Raw genomic sequence first — 14,583 nt, 5'->3', positions numbered from 1 at the left:
ACGAACAGTATACAATCTCAAAGTCAATAAAACAATACAAAATAAGAGCAGAGCAAACACGGACCCCCAAAACATCAGAGATGGGATCAGGTGCCATGGAGGAGTGAGCATCCCCTGCCGACCGGTCCCACCCGCCGTGTGCTCCTTGTCATGATCAGGAAATAACGGGAAAAATCCGTCGTCAATTCATTGTATAAATAATGGACTAACAATTGGTATGAAAAACGTCAGTCAGCATTTGACTCAATGATAAACTGTATTTGCTGACAAGGTCATTGTATCGACCATAGAACTCACGAAATGATGACTTTAAACGAGACTGCTGATATTCTTGTTTCGTCAACTTGTTTGTCAATAATTCACCTCGTTTTAGAAATTGTTTATACGTAGAACATGCTCTTGCGTATCGAATCATTATTTTATAAGATTATTTTTCATAGAACATGTACGTAGAAAGTGGTAAAATGAGAAACTGGAAACAAACTTTGCTATGTTTGGAATAATTTAATAGTTCTCTAATTTGAAAGAAAATATAGAATGACCACGGTGGCACAAGCTTTAATTTTTTTTAAAAAATAACTGAAAATATTTAATGACTATCACAATGCTTTATGGATAACTACCCCTAAGAAATATAGTGTACCCAATTGTCCAGAAAGCATTTTGTCTATCGAAGGATATGTTATTTACTATCAATATTTGAATATAGTCAAATTTTTCTTAAAAATACATAATCCTTTTGAGGCATTAATCACATACGCAATGGGTAGTTTTTTTCCATTGTGTTGGTGCTCAAATTCCGTCGTCCGTTTCCAAAATAACATTTATGCAACACATTGGAATTGATATCGAAAACGTGGATATATATATATATTTTTAAAATAAACATCTTGTTAAATTAAATTTTATAGCTAAAACCTCAAAATAAATAATAAATTACAGTTCATAAATTATCGGAAATGCATATTGTATGCAGTCTATCACGTATCGATTTTTTATTTTACCTTGTGAAGAAAAAAATTGGGATTTAGATTATACTCATCAATGAGGTTTCATATCTAACTACTCTTTCGTTAGATCTGATTTTCTTTCTTTTAGAAAATGCATATTTCGCTACGCAATTAAATGCCTCATCAGATTTTTGAAAAACAATTCTGTAGTACTTAATTAAAAAGAATTTTATACCCTGTAGGATGCCGAAAGTAATTTGTATTCAGACACTGTTTTATTTAATCATTAAAATGTAATTAGAACAATGAGTATTTTCAAAATCAACTTTCTATCAGGTTATAAATTGTGATGGATTTACTGAGGCATGTTCCTCATTTATTATTTTCGGGGTCAAAATCACAAGTAACTGATAATGTCCTTACAAGAGAATGAAAATAACGGGGAAAAGGCGTAATAAGAAGTATTTGTAGAGAAAGCTTTGAAAGTATGACCGAGACGTGATCAAACATGATTAATTAATGACGGGTTAAGGAGAAAGATTTACATTAATTAACTAAATAAAAGTGGTATATAAAACAAGAAATATTTGTTTACAAATTTAAAACTAACATTTAATAAAGACAGGTAAGCTGGATTTTTTTTCTCTTTTGATCTGTGAACAATATTTCTTATAGATTTTTATTTAAATAGGTAGCCTGGATAATGTACGTTAGGTAAAATGGATGAATTTGGAAGACTTCTTCACAATGATGAGAATATGTGCAAATTTTTGTATATAGAAACACTAAGAAAGTGATACGAAGTCGCATTTGAAAATAATAGCATCATAGTGATAATTAATGAAAAACTTAAACCAACATTCGACCTAACGAAAGATTATTAAAGCAAACAAGATCATAGTATATTGACCCTAAAAATATTCGAAATGTTCAATCAAAATACGATTAGAGATACTAGTACCCCTTGGTTCATCAAAATGCGTGTCCGTAGCCCGCCTTGTTTAAAAGCAATATTGTTCTGTACGAATGGTTCTCGCTAAATAATGTTGAAATTGATCCATTGTTTAGATAAATAAACAATAAGACAAACGAGTCAAATCTTATAGTGGTTAATATTAGACACTATACACTAGATCAGGAAAAAACAAAAACAAATAAAAAGCCTCGTAAACTTTTTACATATCTTTTTAAAATTTTATTTAAAAAAAGAAAAAGACATTTTCATTTTGCGAGGGTAATATTTGTATTTATCAAAGATTATTATTTCTAGGCTATTCATTGTTATTTATAATCTATTGAAATGAAAATTCCATGAGAATGAAATCTCGTATAATCACTACGGAATAAAACTCCTGAAGATTAAAACGGATTTTCAAATTCCTAGTAAGCTACCATAGTCAGATATCTCCAGTATATGGATCACATTAATATACTCGTTTGTGTAGCATTATACAATCAACACCTGCATGTGGAGTTTATGTCTCTTGGTTGATTCTATACGCACGATTATGGTCTACGATTGAACAATTTCTAAAACGGGTCAAGTTAGTGACAAATAAGTTGATGAAACAAGGATATCAAAAATCTGGTTTAGAGTCAACATTTTTCAAAATCTATGGTCGATATAACGACCTTGTCAGCCTATACAGTGTATTAGTATCATTCAGTTGAATAATTGTTTTTTTTTTCATACAAAACAAATTGTTAGGTAATACTATACTAATTTAAAATTAAGTTATATATTAATATTTCATTTACATACATAAAGCATAAAACAATAAATTTCAATAATATACTTTGAAATAACTGTTTTCATATAATACTAAGTGTATTTTCGTTCTATGATGGCTATGAAGAGACCCATGAAATCAAGAATTTTTCCGATTTGTTTAAAATTCAAGAATAAAGAAGCTTAAGAATCCAATTACTAGAAGAAATTTAATCCTCACTTTTCAATATCTTTATTTTCACGGATGACATAAAATGTTCTCACTTACATGAGTGATTTTACAATACTCTACTTATTTGTTCTACATTCACGGAATGTTACATGTTCATATGTTTTCGTATTTTTTATAGAGCTTCCTGAACGTGGAGCTAAAATTAAAAAAAAAATGAAGTTCGTTTATACATTGGTGGCTTGTCTAGTGCTGCTCAAAAATGTGCAATCACAGACTGAAACACGGGGATCCGTTCGTAAGGACTTAGAATATTTTTCTATCATCCATCCCCCTGTCTAGTAATACATGTACAACTGAAAACTCTGATAATTTGGCACAGTGAAAGTAAACCGCAATCTTATTGTATAATTATTTTTTTCAATATTTTAATAATCAATCGACTGGAAGAAAACCATTTACATGTACATATACGAGGGGTTATCAAAAAGTTCGTGGACTAGCGCCATAAAATTAAAACCGCTCAAAGTACATCAATGAATTTTGAAATATCTAGTAAGCATCATCTTTTTTATCCAAAGAATAAACCACAAATCATGAATTTTATTTTTTAATAAATTAGTAATGTTTGTGTAAGCAATGGTATGTCCAAGCGGCGCAACCTCGAAAACGACGTTTTTTCGACCTATGTGTAACTGAGAAAAACTCATTTTAATATGATTATTTGACATCCAGAAATCCCGTTAATTCAGGTATTTGTCCGGACACAATTGTTCTATAAAATATGAAATTTTCACTTCATTCTCGAATTTCTATGAAATTTTATCGTAAATTTTACACGGAATGTCTAAACAAATGACGCCTTGAAAATGACGTCAAAAGGGGGAGGGGTTTCCGTTTCCAACATTATATAAAGTTTTGCCTCTGAAAAAAATAGTATAGACCTAAAATATGCTGAAACTGGCTACAGAGAAGTAATATGCATCCAGAGTACTTGTCTTTTAATGTCAAAATAGATTCAGAGAGTAAAGGGATACACAGTTAATGTCGATTTGCAGTCAAGGTGTGAAAAATCAATCCCGTAAAAATGACGTTGATCATATGTTGTAGATATTGAACTCCCAAAAGCAAAATATGCCGGCACAATATCAAGCGCGGATCTCTCCCATTGTATAAATCCATCTGGAATATTATATTCATTGAAGGCCACTGTTAATGACATTGTAAAGTCATAAAAACAAAGCGGGTTTAAGTCCTTACTCAGCTCCAGAAAATCTCATCAAAAAAAATGTATGAGGTAGAAGAAGATGACATTGAAAAAACAATGACGTTATCGGACGTCAGGAAAATAAACGACGACAGCGCCGGGTGATCATATAATGTCGTTTTCATTTTATGATAATTTGGCAAATAATGAACGTATCAGGCTGAAATTTTCAACATTTCTCTATTTTGTGTTGTTTTATGTTCCATATAAATTTTGAAAGCACAGACTACATAGTACTAATTTTATAGCCTCAGTCCACGAACTTTTTGATAACCCCTCGTATGAATACACAAGTATATTTCAACAGCTCCTTGCAACTGGATGCGTTTACAATTCCGACGAAGTTTGGAAAATGTTATATTTTCAATTGTTTATTTGATTGTTTGAAATAATGTGGCGAAAGAAATATAGTACAAAATGTCAATGTTCGCAAAAGAATTACTGGAATTGTTGAGAGACATTGCAGAGAAAAATTGTAGAAGCAGCGTTTCTTGTACAACCTGGCATTTTAAAATTGATCCTGTTTTGTCTCCTAGAAAAAAGGATGTCCTAAAAAATAAAAACTGATTCATTAAAAGTTGTTCTTGTCACGTGATTGCTTTCTTGTCATTCTGAATATCTACGCTTATTTATATTTTCATTCAGGTAGACCTAACTGTATATGTACGTTGGAATACGATCCTGTTTGCGGAACTAATGGACGGACATATTCCAACCCTTGTCAAGCACGCTGCGCGTAAGTACCCCAAAACACAAATAAATCCCTCTTACCCTGTTGAAAATATTCCCTGTATAATTTTTGCAATGTTCCTTGCACATCTTGCAGATGGTACAGCATGTAGAAATGTAGTTTGTATTTCCGATTTACTTTTTTGCGGTATCTTGAGGCAGGACCCTGTTCATCCAGTTGACGTCTCTATATGTGTGAAAAGAATGGAAAGTAAAAACAACAATCAATCAATCAATCAATCTTTTTCAATGTTACAGAGGTGCTTCTGTAAGGTGCCGAGGTAGATGTATTATAAGTTTTTTGTTATACCCTTATAAATATCATTCTATATATTTATTACTTATAAAAAGTCCAACAAAAGAGCTGTTTATTACATCGGTCTTACAATTTCACTATTGACCGGTCTTACATAAGAATTGTTAGACCGCAACGTCACTCGTCTGTTACGTCACAAGTAAGTTCGATATCGGCGACGCGAAAATAGCCGAAGTTAAGACCTACAAGAGTTGTTGCTTACAGCAAGGTAATGAAGAAGGGAATAGTACGTTTTGTGATGAATAATTTTTGTGATACAATACATATATAACTGAGTTTGTTCTTTATCAGCTTGATGTTTTATATTTACTGAAGAAGCTATAATTTTCCATGTAAAATAATTGATAATATAGCGTGTATTGATTAAATTGATCAATCTTAAATGAGTAGTGAAGGGTATAACAAAACAGTTATAGACTGGGATTCTTTATGATTTGTTGGACCTGACGGTCAAAATGTTGCCCTTGGCCTGCGGCCTCGGGCAACATTTTGACCTTCAGGTCCAACAAATCATATGTTGCCCTCATACCCAGTCAATAACTGTATAGTATTGTACTACAAAATCGTATTGTGTATACATTCTTAATACAGTGTATCATAAGATTTTTTGAATCTTATAAAACTGTATTAAGAATGGAGCAATGCTCTATTTCCTAATACAAGTCTTAGCTTACCTTTCACTTACAACCATTGAAATGTACTGACACTGGGGGTCATCCTATTTTTATCATTATTAAAAAAGCACATGGTAAATAATAATGACAGACTTAAAAAGATATCATAAAACCGTCGTTTTATAGCAAGGAGAAGAAGTTTTGAGGAATATCTCAGTTTATGGAAAGTTAAACAAAAAAGACGCAAAAAGAAGAGATATAAACAGAATACAAAAGGCTCGAACAAAGAAACGGAAGAAAGAGTATATAGTTATCCTCATCGATCAAATTCTAGAAACATATAGTTAAACCAATTTGTCTCTTATTATCTTTAAACTTTAAACAAATATATGACTACTAAACAGAGAAATATGGTGGAGTAAGACGTGGTAATACGTAGTTTATTTACAATCTTATGAAATATGTATTAGCGTGTGTACAAGAAAGAATTACAATGCAAAAATATAATACTTTAATAATACTACAAATCTCATCGTGTATATCGGCCTGAAGTCAACCAAGCTCAGCACATAATTGACAAAGGCAGTCATGGTTTTACTGTTCTATCCATATCATAATTATTTTTTGTCACTTCAACAAATACACGCCCATGAATAATACAAATGATATTGCAAGCACGAAATTATAAATTTTTCTCTTAAATTTGAAATAATCCTATTTACAGAAATGTAAGAGTTAGATGCAACAGACGTTGTCCTTGCTCTGGTTCTGGCGGCGGTGATTGTATTTGTCCAAGAAACTATGATCCAGTTTGTGGAACTGACGGAAGAACTTACAATAATAGGTGTGAGGCCCGCTGCAGGTAACTGATACAAACACGAAAATTCACTTTTTAAAAATATTGATAATAATATTTTGATATAAGCTTAAAACACGTAAGGATTTTTACCTTGTATTAGGTTATATTATTTTTTTTTTACTTGTCATTCTCCCCGGAGAATCTTGCGATAAAAGCAACATATAAGGGATGCTTTCTTTTCAATGGCACCTGAATCAACCTCTCATCTTTACAGAGTTTTGAGATTCCTTTGGTCCCAATTTTATATTGTTTCAAAGGACTTAGCTTGATTTCTATTCATTGTCTTCCAATTTTATGAAATATATGATGTCGCTAAAGTTTCTGAACCTTTCAAAATTATTTATTTATTTCCATTGACTTAAAAAATAACACATTTTGAATTCAAACTCAATAGGTCAAATCAGAAAAATATCAAGACCCGATTACATTTTTCAACAGAAATTATTTCAGACATTAACTACAGTTTTATATCATAAGTAGTTATGATTTAATATCGACCCCTATTGTTTTGAATAAAACATAAATAAAGCAAAGGTCAGACGTTCTAATTTGCAACAACAAAAATTTCAATTGATATCTCGTATTTTCAAGGGCTAACTTTAATAACTAATTTTAGCCAATAGGTATATGCCATCATTTCGTTCTCTTTCCCATTCTTTTGTCCCCTCAAAGGTGAATTCCTGGACTGAGCTTGTTGATAACACAAACGATACCAGCTGTTTTTTTTTTTAAGAATATCAATTTAAGATTAACAGGCCCCATATTGTATCTCTCTCTCTCTCTCTCACTCTCTCTCTCTCTCTCCCATGTAGGTGTTGTTCTAAGAAAACAGAATATTTTCCAGAAATGTTGGAGTCAGATGCAATAGACGATGCCCTTGCTCGGGTGGCGGAGGTGGTGATTGTGCTTGTCCAAGAAACTATGATCCAGTTTGTGGAACTGACGGAAGAACTTACAATAATAGATGTGAGGCCCGCTGCAGGTAACTGATACAGACACGAAAATTCACTTTTTAAAAATATTTATAATAATATTTTGATATAAGCTTAAAACACGTAAGGATTTTTACCTTGTATTAGGTTATATTATTTTTTTTTACTTGTCATTCTCCCCGGAGAATCTTGCGATAAAAGCAACATATAAGGGATGCTTTCTTTTCAATGGCACCTGAACCAACCTCTCATCTTTACAGAGGTTTGAGATTCCTTTGGTCCCAATTTTATATTGTTTCAAAGGACTTAGCTTGATTTCTATTCATTGTCTTCCATTTTTATGAAATATATGATGTCTCTAAAGTTTCTGAACCTTTCAAAATTATTTATTTATTTCCGTTGACTTAAAAAATAACACATTTTGAATTCAAACTCAATAGGTCAAATCAGAAAAATATCAACACCCGACTACATTTTCAACAGAAATTATTTCAGACAATAACTACAGTTTTATATCATAAGTAGTTATGATTTAATATCGACCCCTATTGTTTTGAATAAAACAAAATAAAGCAAAGGTCAGATGTTCTAATTTGCAACAACAAAAATTTCAGTTAATATCTCGTACTTTAATAATTAATTTTAGCCAATAGGTATTAGCCATCATTTCGTTTTCTTTCCCATTCTTTTGTCCCCTCAAAGGTGAATTCCTGGACTGAGCTTGTTGATAACACAAACGATACCAGCTTTTTTTTTTAATATCAATTTTAGATAAAGAAGCCCCATATTCTCTCTCTCTCTCTCTCTCTCTCTCTCTCTCCCATGTAGGTGTTGTTCTAATAAAATAGAATATTTTCCAGAAATGTTGGAGTCAGATGCAATAGACGATGCCCTTGCTCGGGTGGCGGAGGTGGTGACTGTGCTTGTCCAAGAAACTATGATCCAGTTTGTGGAACTGACGGAAGAACTTACAATAACAGATGTGAGGCCCGCTGCAGGTAACTGATACTTACACGAAAATTCACTTTTTAAAATATTTATTATAATATTTTGATATAAGCTTAAAATTTCCTTGTATTCAAAAAGCTCCCCGGAATGTATAAAAGCAAATAAATGCTACTTTCCATGGCACCTGAATAACCTCTCACAAAATATACAAAAACGAATTTTATATTGTATTAAATTTGAATCATATTTTCTTCCAATTTTATGAAATATATGATTTTAAAGTTTCTGAACCTTTCAAAATTATTTATTTATTTAAAAAAAATAACACATTTTGTTACTCAATGTGATGTTTTGAGTCATTAATTTACTTACATGAAATATAATAAGATATGAAATAATAATAAATATAAATTAATAAAGCGAATATGAAGAATTTGCAACAACAAAAATTTCAATTGATATCTCGTATTTTCAAAACTTTAAAAACTAATTTTTGCATAGGTATATGCCCATTTCGTATTCTTTCCCATTTTAATAAAAAATTCCTGAAAGCATGATAACACAAACGGCTTTTTTTTTTAATATCAATTTATAAAGGCCCCAATTATCTCTTTCTCTCTCTCTCTCATGTAGGTGTTGTTCTAAAAACAAAAAATGTTGAAGTCAGCATTGAAAGACTGTTGCTCGGGTGGCGGCGGTGGCAATTGTGCTTGTGACAACTCACCACATATAATATCGCACAATAAATTGTGTATTTGTATTGCTTTGTTTTTAATGATTTTGAAGAAACATTAATAAATAAATAAATTTGTTAATTGATTAATATATTAACATCATTAAATGCTAATCAAAACATACAAATTCACCAAAAACCATTTTATAAGTAAAATTTGAATCATATATTTTTCAAAAGAAATTTACTTTTAAAAAAAAAGTTAAAATTAAAAAGATAGAAAGCATATTGTTCTATAAAACAGTTGTAATACAAAATATGTAAAAGAAAACAAAAATCAAAATGAAAAACAAACACAAAAATGTAACTTTCTTATCAATGTGGCGTTCATAAATCTTCTTTATAAACCAAATACCAGCGATGAAATATGAATTTTCATGTAAGAAATTACTGGATATAAATAGTACAATATATTAAGTAAATGTATAGTTTTGTTTAGTTTTAATGATTTTGAAGTTACAATGAATAAATTAATAATTTAACTGATTAAAAAAATAACTTTAATGCTGTCACGTGAAATCCCCTTTCAAATAGAAAAAATCCATTTTTTACAATTCAATGTAAATTATAAAATAACAATTTTTATGAAAAATGTCTATATAAAAGAATCAAAAATCAACTGGAAACAAACACAGATATGTAGAACAAAACGTGGTAATTTATAAATAATTATTAAAAAAGCTGTTCATGTTGTCATTGTCCATGTCCCATCATTAATAAGCTAGTGTGTAGACACAAAACAGTTTTTTTGTTCCATAAAGTAATTTAGGGGACGGGTGTGGCATAAATTCCCTAAAATAGCTTATTCATAGTACAAACAATACCAGACTTGTATAATGATAATAAGTAGGTGACATATTATATACTCTCTCTCTCTTTCTCTCTAATAAAATAAAATATTTCCAGAAATGTAAGAGTCAGATGCAATAGACAATGTCCTTGCTCGGGTTCTGGTGGCGGCAATTGTAATTGTCAAAGAAACTATGATCCAGTTTGTGGATCTGATGGGAGAACGTACAATAATAGATGTTTGGCACGCTGCAGGTAACTTGTAATGAAACACAACTTCAAATAAAATTGAATTTCTGCCCTCAAAAAATCTTAAAATTTTAGATTTTTAAAAATATTTTTCTTCTCTTGAGAAAAAAGATGGCGTTCAATGTTTTAAAATTTTACTTCCTTTTTTCAGTGGGATCTATCGCTATAGACAAGGAGCATGTAGAGGTAAGTAAAAGGTTATCTGAAGAGAAGTCTGATGTAACAAATAGATTCTTGAAATCAGTTGTTCTAAATCGTTAAATGCTTTAAACGATTGAATTTAATGAAGCTTGAAATAAGTCTCGATTATTAACAATATGTTTCAATGCTTTATACTTTAATACATGTATTTGATTTATTACGATAAATGATATGTATATTACGTGATATTTTTCTATGACACCTCGATTTACAATGAAACTGACTTCTTGATGACTTCTTAAATGGAATTTCTATTGAATCTCACATAAGTGATAGAAACTGAGAAATGGCAGTGGAGAACATGGCTATACAGCTTAACGCACTTTTTAAACTCACATGGATTTTCGTACAAACTAAAATCACATTATTATAACGTAAAGTTGTGTAACATGACAACAAAAAATATTTTAAAAATGATTTATAACTTAATTTTGATCATATTCTATTACTTTAAACATATTTCACACATAATACTTGGTAGGATTTATATATACCATAGGATGATATATAATGAGATTTTCCAAATGTTTTTTCATGGTTTCTCGTCAAATGCAACCATCCTTGTATCCGTTCATTTTAAAACATACTTTTGCCTTGCCTTAATTCAGAAACAGTGCAATTCATGTAATCTCTGTATTTTCTATACATTAATAAGACGCTAACGCGCAAGATGGAAGAAGTATTTCTCATCTGTTCAACTGGTTTCCGTGTTAAAAGATCGCATTTTTCAGGTTAACTTCGTGAAATCTAGCATCATGAAAGATACCTTCCAACGCAAAATTTCAAAGTTTCAGACCATAAATGTAAAAGAACTTTCTTTTCAATATTTACAATTTACTATGCTGAAAGATAAACAATACTTTATAATCCTATCCTTTCACATGATTTCTTTATGCAGTTTTGTAATTTTTTGGCGCTGCATTTCTACAAAACCAAGAGAAGTATGGAAAATGTGCAAAAAACCTAGAAAAATACTCATTTGTAAGAAGTAAATTTGAACATTTCAACCAAATCGATTCAAAGATTGGTAGAACCATACACATTTAACATCATACAATATAAATCAATTCCTTTTTAGAACACTGACATTTATAACTTTGGATAATGATTTTAGAGAATATGCACCTTAAACATAAGATATTCAATAATATAAAGATTATCTCTCGTACTGTAACTCGATTATTTTAAGTTTTATTGCAAAAAAAATGTGACTTTAATTTATGCGAAAATCCATGTGAGTTTTTATAGTTTTGATTTTACCTAATCTTGACATTTTGAAATTCCTGACTAATTCGTCTACGTCTTTAAAAAGTTATCCAACCTTTTAAAAAGATATTATTTTAACAACAGTAGCTTAAAAACGTTATTTTTCCATACATTTCAATAGTAAAGCGCAAAAACAGTACTAACAACAAATACCGTGTTTAAAGTGATATAGCATTAAAACTATTGTAGGCATATATTTAATAAAAATTGCAGATAGTATGCTGTGAATTTTTAAGGAACTTTATATCAAATTTTCAGGTATATGTTATTCTATTTGAATTTTTATAGGTACATGTATTTACAAATTAAAAAGTGCATTGAGCTGTATCAACAGTTGCCTTATCATGGAATTCGGTTTTAAAAATCTCATTTTATGAGCTCATAATGAAGTTAATGAAATTTTCACTTCTAACATTTGACAATTGGCTAGGATGGTAAAGGAGCAACTACTGACTTAATAAATGTTTAGGTTTAAAGTGGCTACTCTTTGGATACTTAAGGCGATATCTTTGAAACCTGGTCCACTGTTTTCATGTACTTTTGTTAAGGAGGCTAGGGGGTCGACAAATTTTTTTTTTATTATTAACCACCAGATATAACTTAAATTTTGGGATATGATATCTTAAGCTGTCAACTATCATTTAGCAAAGAAATACAGAAGTTATATGAGCAGCATATTTTTGTGTCTAAATCACTATTCCTAAAAAGAACTATATGAGAACGTTTTTCCGTGTAAAACCATTGTACTGTCATATTTATCATTACCTTAGATTATTAAAATCCTGAATTATATCAAAACCTTTTCCAAGTAAATTAAAGTACAATCAAATCAAATCAATTAATATATATATCTCTATATCAAAAACTGTGTTCCATGAATTGTACAATCATATTAAGAATTGACCTTATATTATGACTAATCATGACCATGACAAAACGTTTTCTGTGAGCTGTACATAATTAAATGTATAGTATATATTCATTTTTAAAAAGGTTACGGTTAAATTTTAATTTGAATATCTTTTCTGTTTATTTTACAGATAAAAAGCTTTCCCCTTATTGCATAAATGACACACATGCTTAAAACAAGAACCTCTCTACAAGTCTAGATATCAATTTCATAAACATGAAATTTAATTTGTTTCTAGTTTTCCAAATTAAGAAGAGTCATGTAAATCACGAAATCGTGAATGAACAAAAGATATATGTGTAATATTGTGAACATTTTAACTGTGTATCGTGCCTGTCCTTTTTTTCAATTATTAAAATTTAAATTGTGATTTATTATTCTTAAATTGTTTTTCTACAGTTATGCCATGAGTAATCCTTGCATCATTTATATAATAAAATCTATTAACATATTTAATCCCATGAAAATCTGTTTCCTGATATGACTGGATAAGTTTAACACATGAGTTAAAAGTGTAAATGTTTTGCAAAAAGTATTCAAAATTATTTACCGGGGTATACATATCAGGTATTCATTTACATCCATAATATATATATCCTATTTTTAAAAAATGACCTTGGGGCCTTGACACAGTTTCAACTGATTTTTTTATGTTAATGTTTATAAGTTACCTAAGGAGAGTTTATTGATTTATTGCAAAAATTTGAAAATCATTTGTTGATTAACAATCAAGATACAGAACTTAACAAGGCTCGTGCCTTGTTTTTGTTTACATATAGAAAATATCATATTTATAACAAAATGAAGTTCATCAAATCAATAGTAACCGTCGAATCGTATTTAGAATTAACTTTTATTTGAAATTATCCACTTTAAAAATATATTTGAATGTATATATTAACCTGTGTAAACAAAAAAATTGACACTAGCCTTGTTTACATTACAAAGGTTGATGCCCTAAATCTGACCTTGTATCATGCAACTCGATAATAAATTTTATTGATGATATTTAATCCTATATAATTTGTTTATTTGTGAAAATCAAAAAATAAATTTTGAAATTTTAGCTGAAACTGTGTCCATGCCCCTTTAACCAGTCCATAAACGACACTAAACAACCCACCCTCATAGCCTTCTTGACCTCGCTCTCCTATAACAAGTTTTTTGAGAATAAAGATTGTCATTGCCATTGATCATTAGTTGTTCCAGTCTGAGATGCATACAATGACATATACGCGTACGTCTTTAGTGCAATATCTGACATATTAATTTTACTTTGAATTTTTTTTATTCAAATGTAAATTAAAAAAAAGAAATTAAAATGTCTTTCTTTGTTGTTAGTATGGGAATTGGCGTCAGTATGGGAATTGGCGTCACAGCTATTGTAGAATAATTTACATAAACCGCTTACGCGACAACAGCTGTGACATTGATTCTTGTTCTATCAATCTAAGAAAAAAATTTATTGTTTTTAAAAATATCTCTTCGAGCAACAACGTATTCTTTTTTTAAACCAAATTTGATCCTTTAACAGAGAGTAGAAGTGTTCATTCAAATACTATATTGTACAGTGATAACAATATTTCACAGATAATTAACTAATTTCTATTATTAATTTTAATATGTATATCGTTTGTTCCAGAAAAAAACGCCAAGTTGCTGTGTTATAACTACTGTGTAAAATGTAGTCTACATTAATAGGTCATTTTAGCTGCTCAATTAAATCAAAATTGTGAAACATATACTAAGAAACAGAAAGTTCTTTGGGTATTTACTTTTGTTTAAATCGAATCAACGAAATTGAATCCGACACGAAATTTCGATATGACTATACGAAGACTGTTTAAAAAATATATGTCCTGGAACTCTATGACAGAATACTCAGTAATACAGAAATCAAATAATCACTTTGGCTTTCTCTC

At 30.1% G+C, this 14,583-nt stretch overlaps 1 protein-coding gene across 1 annotated transcript; it reads left to right on the top strand.

The window, feature by feature from the left end:
• The first annotated feature begins 3,033 nt into the window (after positions 1-3,033).
• On the top strand, positions 3,034-11,571 carry LOC134232296 (agrin-like). The gene is made up of 8 exons (XM_062714250.1): positions 3,034-3,146; positions 4,761-4,851; positions 6,499-6,636; positions 7,478-7,615; positions 8,426-8,563; positions 10,153-10,290; positions 10,436-10,470; positions 11,564-11,571. The coding sequence occupies exons 1-8, from the start codon at positions 3,065-3,067 to the stop codon at positions 11,569-11,571; spliced, it is 768 nt and encodes a 255-aa protein (XP_062570234.1). The 5' UTR covers positions 3,034-3,064.
• Positions 11,572-14,583: the final 3,012 nt, after the last annotated feature.

This window comes from Saccostrea cucullata, unplaced genomic scaffold, assembly GCF_032062105.1.
Source record: "Saccostrea cucullata isolate Sc308-1 unplaced genomic scaffold, CSIRO_AGI_Scuc_v1 ctg234, whole genome shotgun sequence".
Lineage (NCBI taxonomy): Eukaryota > Metazoa > Mollusca > Bivalvia > Ostreida > Ostreidae > Saccostrea > Saccostrea cuccullata.
Note: the sequence above shows the minus strand (reverse complement) of the source record. Positions and strands in the feature narration are given on the sequence as shown.